At 38.3% G+C, this 12,650-nt stretch overlaps 1 protein-coding gene across 1 annotated transcript; it reads right to left on the bottom strand.

Moving 5' to 3' along the window:
• Positions 1-5,840: 5,840 nt before the first annotated feature.
• LOC146004781 (uncharacterized) lies at positions 5,841-11,963 on the bottom strand. Its single transcript, XM_083143800.1, has 2 exons — positions 11,780-11,963; positions 5,841-6,416 (listed from the first exon to the last, which is right to left on the bottom strand). Exons 1-2 carry the CDS (start codon positions 11,952-11,954, stop codon positions 5,890-5,892), a joined length of 702 nt encoding a protein of 233 aa, XP_082999926.1. The 5' UTR covers positions 11,955-11,963; the 3' UTR covers positions 5,841-5,889.
• Between the last annotated feature and the right edge of the window lie 687 nt (positions 11,964-12,650).

The raw sequence follows: 12,650 nt of genomic DNA, 5'->3' as shown, positions 1-12,650 counted from the left end.
GATATTGACGAGTAATTATTATGTATTAGTTATATATTGTCATTTAGTTTTTGAAATTTGAAGTGCGGATCTCTTAGATATTGCTTCTAGAGTTTTGAAAGTTAAAATTATCAATTTCCGGTGGTGTATCAACGGGGAGAAGGGTGATTTATCGTCGTTTTCCTTCCACTTTTGTCTAATCGCGAAGATGAGGATTAGTTAGGTGTCGCCCCTGTCAACCAGTAGCGTACGCAGGATTTTATCAAGGGGGGGGTTATTTCTAAAACTTTCTCCAAATTCACATTACCATTGTTTTATTATACTTTAATTAAATAATAATAATCACAATTAATTAATAATACTTATAATTAATTAATCAGCTGAATTATTACTAATAATACTACTAATACCACTACTACTATTAAGTACTAGAGATCTACATAAATATAGTATTTACGAAAGCAATAGAACAATATCACTTTCTAGTCATTCGATTTTTATCAAATTCTGGGAGCATTTTTTTGTTTCTTTGTTACGAAATAATTGTCTGGTCAACGAGGTGAGACGAGGTGAGACATTTTAAGTGTGAAGAAAATCCATAAATACAAGAAAATATATTAAAATAAATTAAAATAATTAAAGTATGGAACTCATATAAGGAGCTCCGGTAGTCTGGTCGGTAGAGCGTCTGACAACCACGCGGGAGATCCGGGTTCGATTCCCGGAATTGGTTGGAATTTTTCCGGCTTCTTCTCCTCATAAATGTCCCCGATCATTCACATCTGGATTGTCTCTCTGTTCTTGCCAACAAAACATTTTACAATAGTTAAGCTTATTGTCGTTTGAATAATTGTCTAGTCAACAAGGTGAGACATTTTGAAAGAGAGACATTCAAACATGCTGCGGTAAACAATGGGAAGGTGGACTGGTGACTGTTCTTGTCCGCCTAGCCTTTGTCTATACATTAGCCGCTTACAACGAACCAAGAACTTTCTTTAGTTAATTCTCATTGTTCACACAAAAAAAATACATGTTCATTGAACGTAGAGGGGTGGCTTATGGGGTTACAGCCCTTACCAAAATTTTGAGAAAATCAGAGTTTTCAAATAAAAATCAGTTAAGAACTTTAAAAAATCAAAATGTGTAAATACGAAACCTCTTTTAAAGTGAGTCCCGATTACCATTTTTGTCTTTGAATACAATTTTAATAGACTGAAAAGCTCCAAAAATACGATATATATTATTATGCATCCTGCCCTCCAAAACAAAGGCATGTGCTATCTACATTTACTATTCCAGCCCATCCCGAAAAAAAATCCTGCGAACGCCAGTGTATTGAACATTGTTGCAACTGAGATACAAAACAAGCTTTCTCTCTTTTAAATCATAGTTGCCCTCATATTTTATTTTCAAGAATACATGTTAATTTTCAAGGCTTTCTCTCTGAAAGACGCATGTGTTTGGAATGCTGTGCTTTTCTTCGTGCTGCATGGAAATAATAATTCAAATTATTATTATTACTATTATTATTATTATTAGTAGTAGTAGTAGTAGTAGTAGTAGTAGTAGTAGTATTGTCCTAGATCTTTGACTGTGGTAAGTTGGCCATTTAATTATTTTTTTCCACAGCATTTTTCATAACATTTCACAAGCTCAAGGGGGGGGGTTTAAACCCCGTAACACCCCCCTTGCGTACGCCACTGCTGTCAACACATGCCTTTTAAGCACTAAACTGTTCAATCTGTATTGTATTAATCTATGTTGGAATCTTTCTTTAAAAATGAGTTATTGTTGATGTTACAATAGGTAATGAATTGTTTAACTTAAATCGGGAAAAAATGCTGAAACTATGGAAATATAAAACAACTATGTAGTAACCATGGTAAATTGTAAACAAAATTATTATATAAAAGAGCTAGACTTTTGTAAGTCTACGGGACATTCTCCTGGTTGCCGAAAGGCTGATGGTTCAGGGGACGTTGGGTAATATCTTGCTTCAATCTTCGGATTGGCTGGTGTACTTGTACTCCCTTTGGCAGATATTCCACAAACCCAACTCTGAATAAGGCGTTCTCCTGCATCATCAAAAAGACCAGGGTTATGAAAACCATAGCAACAATGCAATTATCACACATACTCAATTGTTGATGTCGAATACTAATCAGAAAAAAAACATGAAAAGTTTACTGTTATGTTATGTAACTATTATGTCCTTCTATTGCCTTTACATGCATTAGAAACATTAGAGGGAAAAAGTATTCAGTTTTTTTTAGTAGTTCATCACTTAATAACAATTGAAGGACTTGGGAGTCACATTTTGGCCATTATTGAGTTTATCATAAGAAAGATTATTAGAAGCTATACTGTAGGTAAATTGTTATCCTGTTGTGCTTATCAGCTTCAGAAGCGTTCAATGAGTCGAATGCAAATTGAATGACATGGCAATTACACGGAAAAATTGAAGAATAGATATTTGTACATGGTAACTCAATAATGACCGAAATGTCACTTCCCATGTTTCACTCCTCAATTGATACGTCGAAAGGTAACTAAACACTTTTTTGTGTTCTACACATGCATCGTTCCGAACAACGATGAAAGATTTCTATTTTAGAAAAAGAGAATATTTTATTTTTCAAGTTTTTCACAGACAAGCATTTTCTTCACAAATGCTTTCAAGCACCAAGAATGATAAGCTTTTCAGTAAGCAACCACACACTTGTCATAATTGATTGATTGATTAATTGATTTGGTGTTTTAAGTCCACTTTATGCACAGTAAGGCTAGCCAGGACTGGACCTAGTGGGATTCGAACCACTATGTGCCTCCACCGGGTATAGAACCTTGGACCCCTTTATTACAAGGCTACCACTGCGCCATCGGGGAGGCCCTACTTGACATAATGTAAATGGATGGCGCAGTGGTAGCGTCGTCGCCTTGTAATCAAGGGGTCTCAGGTTCGATACCCGGTGGAGGTACGTAGTGGTTCGGATCCCACTTTAAACTGTAGGTCCAGTCCCGATTAGCCTTACTGTACATAGAGTGGACTTAAAACACAAAATCAATCCAACAATAATATGGAAGTAAGGAATTAATAAAGTTATAAATGAATTGTTATTTTTAAAACTCACATTAGTGGCTCGGTTGAGATTTTATGTTGCCTGAGGATCATGATCGTGAACAAAAATCCTACGTCAGAAACTATTCCCATCCAATGTTTTAAGTTGAAGATAATTTAGACCTCAGGCATTCAAAGTTGTATGTATTCAATACAATAGTTGAATCTACTGTAGATAAACTGAATATACACCAGAAAATGCAAGCTAAAGTGAATACTCCATGTAATATTTTTATCGAAATGTTATTTTAGGATGAAGTTTCTTTGTAAAAATAACATTATTTGTTGTATCATTTGAACTGTATACCAAAGAGTCTTGGGATGTGTATTTGCGATTCTAGAATATTAATTTCAATCAATCAGCTGGATGTAACGCTATTCCAAGCTTGCAAAGGAATATGAATGAGATTGTGTGCTATCTGTCATTCGTTTCTTTCTCTTTTTTTAGAAGTAATACGTCACAGATCATGTGACCAAAAAAGAGGGAAGCCTCGTGAAGAGCTCTCTCTCTCTCTCTCTCTTACTCTGGCAGCGGTTGGGTTCACCATTTTCTACCGTGAACTGGCGGAATCGGTCTTCTGAAGTCATCATCTCTATACTGGTAGTATCATTAATATATTTAAGCTTAATCTAAAGATTTAGTTATTCATTCGAACCCGGGTCCCCTGGCGTCGTAGAGCGATGTGCTAACCACTCCGCCACGGGGGCCGGGTCCCTGGATGGAGTACAGGTAACTGGACAGAGAGGCGCTGATGGATGCGACGATGGCATCTATCTCTTTTCGATATTTTTACTGCCTCCACAGCGGCGTACTGTAGTGGGATTTCGTGACAATTCCCATATCACCTCCCTCCCTCTCTCTCTTTCTCTCTCTCTCACGCACACACACACATACACACACACACGGATGCATATTCTTCTTTTATAATTCAGTCTGTCATTCTTCCCCTTTCTTTCTCTTCAATTTTCCTTCTCTCTCATTCTCATTCTCTGTTCTTCCTGTTTGTCTTCCATCGATAGAAATATTTAATTGCCGCATTACAATCTCTCTCTCCTCTCAACCTTCGTACCAGAGTGTTCAGCCTAATACTTTACGAGGCAAAAGGTCCCAGGTTTGAAACCAGGATAAGCCACATGTGTGTCTTCGTGTTAGTCTCGCCCATTTCATCAGTTCATTTTTATTCATTCTCGCATCGTGATTAACCCAAGAAGTAGTAGCGATGCAAGAGAACACAAAAAAGAAAATGATGACGTAATGGTAGGGATCGATACATTCGCAGCCTGATAGTGAAGTGGCTCCCCGATGGCGTAATGATAACGTTGGCGCCTAGTAATTAACGGGTCCTGGGTTCGATACCCGGTGGAGGGATATAGTGGTTCGAATCCCACTTTAAACTGTAGATCCAGTCCCGATTAGCCTAACTGTGCATAAAAGTGAACTTAAAAACCAAAACTCAGACTCAAAGTGAAGTAGTGTTCGGATCAAAGGGTCCCAGGTTTGATACCCAGTGGAGGAGCATATTGGTTTGAATCCCATTTTAAACTGTAGGTCCAGTCCCGATTATTACATAAAGTGGACAGTCCCCATTGACGAGTGGCAGGTTTACCGCCCGAAGGGATAGGGAGGCCTCCAATGCCCTCTTGAAGTGGTGGAAGCCGAGTACACCACCGCACAGAAAGACGAAGATTTCCATCCTCTACATAGACACACAACATCAGAAAATTCTATACAAAATAAGTTTAATAATCTGTGTTAGTCCAGAAATATGTGGTGGTTGCCACGCAAAGAGCAACCGCCATTGTCGAACGAAAGTTACAAATTAGCAATATACCCGTCACGAATTATCTGCATGCGATGATATTTTTTTAAGTACTTTTAATTACAGTTTCATATGGTAACTTCGTCGCCTTGTAATCAAGGGGTCCAGGGATCGACTGACGATGGAGGCACATGCCACATGGTTCGAATCCCACTTTAAACTGTAGGTCCAGTCCCGATTAGCCTTCCTGTTCATAAAGTGGACTTAAAATAACAAATCAATCAATCAATCAATTACAGTTCCATTTTCGCGATTAGTCAAAAGTGGCCGAAAAGCGAAGTAAAATAAACCAATCAAAAAATAATAAAAACAAGTAACAACAAAAAATAATAAAAAGAAACCAATTTCATTTCAAATTTAGACTTTTCAACCCGATTGACCAGCACCTTATCTTTTTACATTTCGAAATGTATAGTTAATCTGTTTTGTTATTAAGTTTACATATACCTCGACCAAGAAGAAGCTTAAAAGTTATGAGGACATTTTAGTTATAAAGTTTATGTTGTTTCACTTTTTACAAGTTTTGAAAACTGTGTAATATTTATTCTTTGCTTTAAATGGTAGAATATGTCAACTTAATCTGGTACTGTCTTTTACAGTACTTTTTTCGATCTATGGCAGTTTTTACTTCGGTCATTGAAGAAACGAAACTTTATTTCTGTTATTACGAATATAAAAACTAGCTTTCTGCTTTTTTATCACTTGAAATGAATTGTATCAATTTCCAGAGGGGTCTACGGAACTGTTCGACCCCCCCCCCTCCTCCAACGCCCATGAAAGGCAGACGTTCTATTGATCGGAACAAATCTTCTCGCTTATAGCAATCGCATTTTGATTCCAGATGACGTTAGTTACGTACGTACATGTCAAACTTTATTAGAAAGCCCTAATCAATATTTCAATTATAAAATTTATTACGGCAGGTATGGACTACTTATATTTCTTAATTGAAAGTATATGCTACGAGGCTAATTACTTTTCTTCTTCGCCACTCAAAGGTTCATTTGATTCTTCCAGGACGATGTCTTCTGGCGAATTCGGCAAACGGTGGTATTCGTGGGAAAGCGATTTTTTACGGTGAGCTAACTTGGATCCCAATTCCCTCCAGACACTGCAAATCCTTTTGGTTGCAAAAAACAGGCAAAGAGCTGCTAGTGTTATGATGAGCGCGTAGCAAACGACGTCGAAGATCGTCCACAGGACGCCATCTTCCTCAGACTCTCCAGTTTCGTCCCCGTATTTCCCGGCGGAGTCATCCACTGGCTGGACGGGTGTAGCACTTGCGGTGGAGCGAAAGGGGTTTTGCAGCAACGACGTTTCCAGCTCCTTGGCCAACTGGTGGTAAACTGTTTTTGACAGCCAGGCCGCGAGCTCTGGTCTTCCCAGCTGGCGTAGTCTGTGGGAAACTTCCTCGTGGGCCTTCCCTCTGCCTTCGCCCTTCGCGGAATTCCAATGCAGCAGCAGCTGCAGGCACGGGGTGGTCTCGGGAATCGATAATTCTGCAATGTTGGAAAGAGAATGAAATAAATCTTCTGTCTTTGGAAGACATAAGTAAGTATCAATTGGGACATTCCACGAAAAGTTGTCCCATTTCATGTTAATAACAAAATGAAAATTACTATTGTTCTTAATTGCATTAAAGTTTATAGATATTTGTGAATGAATGTAATTTACACATTTCATCAATAAAAGTCTGCGGCCTATATACGAGTACTTCACAGACAAATGAAGTCAAAACTTGATATATTTTTAAAGCGTCACACGCGTAACACACTTCAGTTAATGCTTTTCATGCATTCAGCCCATGTCATCATATTCAGTTTTTTTTTCATTTGTTAACAGATACCATTTCATAATTATATGAAATCAGTTCATTAAGAATATTTTAATCCAATCTTATGTCTAGAACCTTGAATTGTGTGGAAAATGTCGCACACGTAACGCTGGAATGTCCCAATTACATTTTAACAGTAACTTCAATGCAGTTAGCTGCTAGGCGTAGGCAAGGGGAGGGGGTGAATCCTTGGGCGCCATAGACGTGCACAGACACTGGTAAAGAGGGGCAAAAACCTTGATGAAAGAAAACCTCCTTCCATCTCACTGTTTCATTATATTGATGGATACAAAAGAGGAGCGTATGTGATGTGTGTTCGAACCCACCGAAAATTACTCTATTAGAAGATCTCCAGCTTCCGTGGCTTCCCCCTTTATTTTCCCTCTCTGTTGTTCAGACTAATTTACATACAAACATGATTTCGTACAGCAGATTCAAAACAACTACACATAATTTATTCGCTTCCACTGTGTGACCAATTTATTCTGCGACCACAACTAGCCTAACGAATAAAATGCTTGAGTCTTAATAACAAGTGAATTGCTGGAAAACGAAGTGACCCGCCGTAGTTGCGCGGAACTTTCGTCGGCTTGGAAATACTTTGTTTTTTAAAGAGAATAATATTGTTTAATAACGGTAATAAGATTTCTCTACACAAAATTTCTAAGTGCGAGTATAGGACTGGCAACTGCCCCTCCCCCCTTGCGTACATCTATGTATGGGGACCATGTAGCCTACAGAGGGCACCTTTGAAAACTTTTTTTTTAATTAAAGACAACAGAACAGTGACTTATCCACACACACCTAAAAACAACTCCCTAATTCTTTTCACAAAAGCGGAATTGGTGGTGATTTTGGCTCCAAATGTACCCTGGAACCCCACGAACCTCCCCCAAATGGAAAATTCTGGATAAATCCCTGAAACAAAGTCAGAACATGCATCGGAGGAATTTACACTTGACAGAGGTATATTCTGGAGACACACTGCTGGAATTTTAAGTTTCCCAAAATAGTAGTAATAGCATGTTTTTAAAGATATTCTTCAGACACTAACACATGCTAAACTTTTTTTTTTAATCATAAAAGCAAACTACGAATCTTTAAATATAAACTATATTATTTATTTATTACTTTTTTGTTTCCACATTTCAAAATTTGTAGGATTTAAATATAACAAACCATGGCATCGACCCTCCTCCCTAGGGCACTACGTGAAACACGGATGCAACCTTTCAATACTGGGGGAGCAAGGTGCCAAACTGGGGGGGGGGGGGGGTGCGGGGCAAGGACAGTTTACTTTCCCTTGGTAGATAAAGGTTTAGCACAGTGCAGGGGCAAAAATAGCAAAACGCAGAGGGCAACTGCATCCCTAATCGCCGCTACTGATTAACATAAATTACTGACTGAAATTAAAATATATGTGTGAAATATATAACTTTAGATTGACATTCATTTTCCTGGGATCCGCCCCCCACCCTTGCCCTTCCCCTGGACGTCCATGATGATATGTATTAAGTCTTCTACTTTAAGAAAGTGGTCGCACAGTGTAAACACTCAGATACACGTTGCAGTCTTATTGAACTATGTAGTGATATACAAAATAAGATCATCCTGCCCTTAAAAACACAATTTTTGAACCTTTTCAATGTAACCAATGGAGGTACAAAATACATAGTACATTATACCTTCCATCTGCCAAAAGACAAAACGCGAAGAGCACAGCAACTGTGTTGTCTTTAAAATCCCTTCTGCCGCACTATCCTCAACAACGAACTGTAAAATTTCTTCCTGAACAGTTTTTGAAAAAGCTTGAAATGGCACGTTTACTAGACATGGTACGTGTAACAAATACATAGAACGTATTAAGAAGAAAATTGCCCTACATGTTACAACTCACATTAAATAATTTCCCAAGCACGACCTGGTGATACCTTAAAAGCAGCTGAAGTTTTTGCTCCAGTGTAAGGAAGAACAAGCAGGCGGAAAATAAACCGTTTATCAATAATGCAAAAAAGAGAAAAACATAACTCACATTAAGCTATAGGCAATTATCAAAAACCACGAACAGACCACTTGAAGAAACAAAAGAAGAAAAATTCATAACAACAATGCTGACAAAAGAAAAGAAACTGCCGCTGATCTTTACAGAGGCTGCCGCCAGTAACAGAAAGTATCGGTACCTCTTTCAGTGCTTGCCTGTTGCATACAATAAAAACTGTCTTACTTCAGTACCTATCATTCGGCGCTCAATATGACGACATGACATAATATGTGTTTCATATTAATGTTAGTGTTTTCAGTTGAACGTAGAGGGTGCGGAAGAAAATTAAGGGGCGCGCAAGCACCCCCTCGAGCCCCCCTGGCGCCGCTCCTGAAGGAGAAGCAAAATTGATCCATTTATTTTCTTGCAAGCAGGCTATGTGGTTCACATACGTGGACTTTTACCCCAATAAAATTTCTCAGCGTGTAGAGGATATAAAATGCTTTCCCATCTTACAGGCTCCTGCTTGAATAGTGCAACCAGGATTCCATGAACAGAGTCGAAAAGCATTGCCTAGCTGATCACTGATTTTGATCTATTTGGTAATGGTAAAGTGCGGTAAAGGGTAAACTTAATCCCTGCTCGCTGAATCATGCATTTAAAACACGGGGGGGGGGGGGGGGGGGTGAGGAGACATTTACGATCCCAGCTATTGTGAAGGTGATATTATCAGCATCACGCTCCGGTCATCTTTAGCCCCTAGGTTTTAGCCAGGTATGCATAAATTAGAGGCTTCGTGAACCCCAGAGCAGATTTTAAGCAGGAAGTAGGATGGAAAAAGTCCCACCGGAAATAGAACCTGGGTCTTTCGAGTGTCAGTACCCTGTTAACTGTACCTCTGCGGTTCTGGTCTATTGACTCAGTACCATCAAAAATTGTAAATCATACTGCGTCTCCATATTTAAGTTAAAATCAAGTTTAACGAAAATTTACCATGCTTTACCAGACATTTTTTTTTTCCCAGACACAGGGGTGGCTTCAGGGCCGAGTGACCAGGTGGACTGCCGGGGGCGCCGTTCTCAGGGTGAAAACTTTATTTCTGATTACATAAGCGCCGCTATTTGTTTGTTCGTTTGAGGTTACTTTTAAGTCCACTTTATGCACAGAAAGGTTATTTGGAACTGAGCCTACAGTTTAAAGTTGGATCCGGACCATTTGGTGTCTTTACCGGGTGCGTAGCTGTTTGATGTAAAAAGAGATGGATTTATTGTTGACAAGGTTAATTCAAGTTACTGCTGCATAACAAGTAAGTATATTGCAAAATCATGTAGATTTTTAAGCTAAGTGTTATTTTGATATCATTATGTAGGTATTAAATAAACACATGCTTACAATAAACGTGTTCTTTAACAGTTACCCTTAAAGTATTTTTAAAATAAGGCTGTTATATTTCGTCATTAAAAGTAAATACATAGCATGGCCATGAGCTTTTTTATTGGAAGCTAGAGGGCGCCAAAAACACCTCGCCCAGGTTAAAATTTTATCTTGAGCCACCCCTGCCAAGACATGTCCAATATTTTAGTACATGTCTGTCACTGGGTAGGATTTTGAGATAATCGTAATTGACCTTTTGAGCATCACATAACTTATTTTTAAAAAAGCTTGGTAAATATGCGATATCGCCCGAACGGATTTCTTCAAATTTACAGGAGAAACTACTTACTGAAATCAGTTTCTGTAGCATTGTCGAAGTTCTTCGAGGTATTTTCTTTCGCGGAAACTGAAAACTTCAGTTTCAGAATGCTGCAGAACAAGAAATAATCACTTGTTATGTAAGGAACTTGCATTTTCTGTAAAGCGACGACATTATGCCTTTGTTTCCATTATGTACTTGCAGATGGCGCGAGCGTCGAAAATCACTAGGTCTCGCCAGTGTTTCCAAACGTGCCTTTTTTACGAGATTTTTTAACTATGCTTACCTAACCTAACCTAACCTAACCTTGCCGGAAGTGGTCCGTGGGGCTATCCTGAATGGTTTTTGGGGCTATCGTGAATGGTTTTTGGGGCTATCCGTCACTGGTTTTTGGAGCTATCGTGAATGGTTTTTCGGGCTATCGTGAATGGTTTTTGGGGCTATCCGTCAATGGTTCGTGGGGCTATCCGTCAATGGTTCGTGGGGCTATCCGTCAATGGTTCGTGGGGCTATCCGTCAATGGATCGTGAATATTTTTTTGGGGTTATCCGTCAATGGATCGTGGGGCTATCGTGAATAATTTTTGGAGCTCTCCGTCAATGGTTTGTGGGGCGATCGTGAATGTTTTTTTTGGGGGCTATCTGTCAATGGTTTGTGATGACATAATGAACACGAAAGTAGGTATTTTACGGTGAAGAAGGTTGAAATACTGCATACCCACTCCAAATCGACAAAACACAAGCACGACGCGCGATGATCCATGACGAGTGCACGCCATATTGTCTGTTACCCAAGCGGAACAAGGAAGACAAATAATGACTTGTAATATGAAAAGTTGACACTATTTTATGGAAAAAGGCATAACTTCACCTTAAAGAATCTTCCGCAATTCAGAATAGGTAAATATCAATGCTAAAATTAACGAAATAAACGAGTGAGAGGTGTTCGGGCTATAGGCTATCGCATAATTACCAAAAGCTGTCTTTCAGTTGGTAAATCAGTAAACTGCAGGGAAATTTGAGAAAATTCTTCAGAAAATGGACTCCTCAGAAATAGCAAATGTGCTAGTGTTATTGATTATAAGTTTAAGGATTTTTGTACTAGAGGATTATTTAAAAAAATATTTTTAACTGAAATTGTGTCATATCTGAATTTGCTAATATTTTCGTAGCACAGTTTACTGTAAATAATTGTGTTCTACATTTTGACTTAGAGTCCTACATTTTGGAACAGTGTGTATTATTCCTTTTTGCTTATAGTGATCAGGATTTTAGTAACTAAGTTAAAAAATATATTGATAAAACATAAAAACTTATATTTAATTCCAATAAACACGTTTCCGTGACTCTCTTACCTGCTGATTCGACAGACTTGTTTGACAAATCGAAACCGGTTGAATGAAGAGCTGCAACAAGCCTGTGACATTCCTCGCGAGTTAAATGGTCAGCTAAATATTCGAATTCTGGTAAATTCATGTCTATCGTGCAGCTGGCCAAAGATTGCAAACAAAGTATTATTTGCCAAATCATGTCTTAGGAAAACGCAAACGAATATTAAGATATGAGCAAGGTTGAATATTACAAGGTGAAACCGATTAAGGTATTCAATGAATATGATTGGATGAAGTCAAGGGAAGAACATTGATTCTTTAAGAATAACAGTATTGTTACTTTAACAGACGGTGCAGTTAATATCCACATATACCTTAATATATGAATTACGTTGAAAAACTTGTACATTGGCGGATTTAGAGGGAATGGCAAGGGGGCACTTGCCCCTCTCGAAATGGAAGACTAAATAGTTTTAAAAGTATTTGATGCAGTGTATTATAAGAAAGAACGTTCGAGCAAACTTTTTTCAGACAGTGAAAGAATAAAAACATGTTTAGCATAAATGCATTAATCGGAACTAGGTGTACTATACACTTAAATAAGTCTCGGCCTGAAATCGAATCCGGGTATTGTCGGTTACAAGGCAATAACGTTAACTGATGAGCACAAAGCGACAGCATTCTATGTCAAATATTTGCAAATCTGTGACAGTTTTCCCTGAGAAAATGAATTCTTAAGCTTATCCCCTTCTCTAATAATTATTAATACAAATAGCTTAGAACTGCTCCTATTTCACATATATATATATATATTCTAATAGCATCACATTATAATCAAAGATCCTGGGTGGAGGTATACTGTAGTGTGGTCCAGTCCCGAATAGTTTATCTCACC

This window comes from Lepisma saccharinum, chromosome 22, assembly GCF_977018435.1.
Source record: "Lepisma saccharinum chromosome 22, izLepSacc3.1, whole genome shotgun sequence".
In the NCBI taxonomy this organism is placed as follows: Eukaryota; Metazoa; Arthropoda; class Insecta; order Zygentoma; family Lepismatidae; genus Lepisma; species Lepisma saccharinum.
Note: the sequence above shows the minus strand (reverse complement) of the source record. Positions and strands in the feature narration are given on the sequence as shown.

Coding starts and splice junctions, on each gene's coding strand:
- LOC146004781 (XM_083143800.1), bottom strand. CDS start 11,954: ATGATTTGGCAAATAATACTTTGTTTGCAATCTTTGGCCAGCTGCACG. Junction 6,417..11,779: donor CAAGTCTGTCGAATCAGCAG/GTAAGAGAGTCA, acceptor CCAACATTGCAG/AATTATCGATTCCCGAGACC.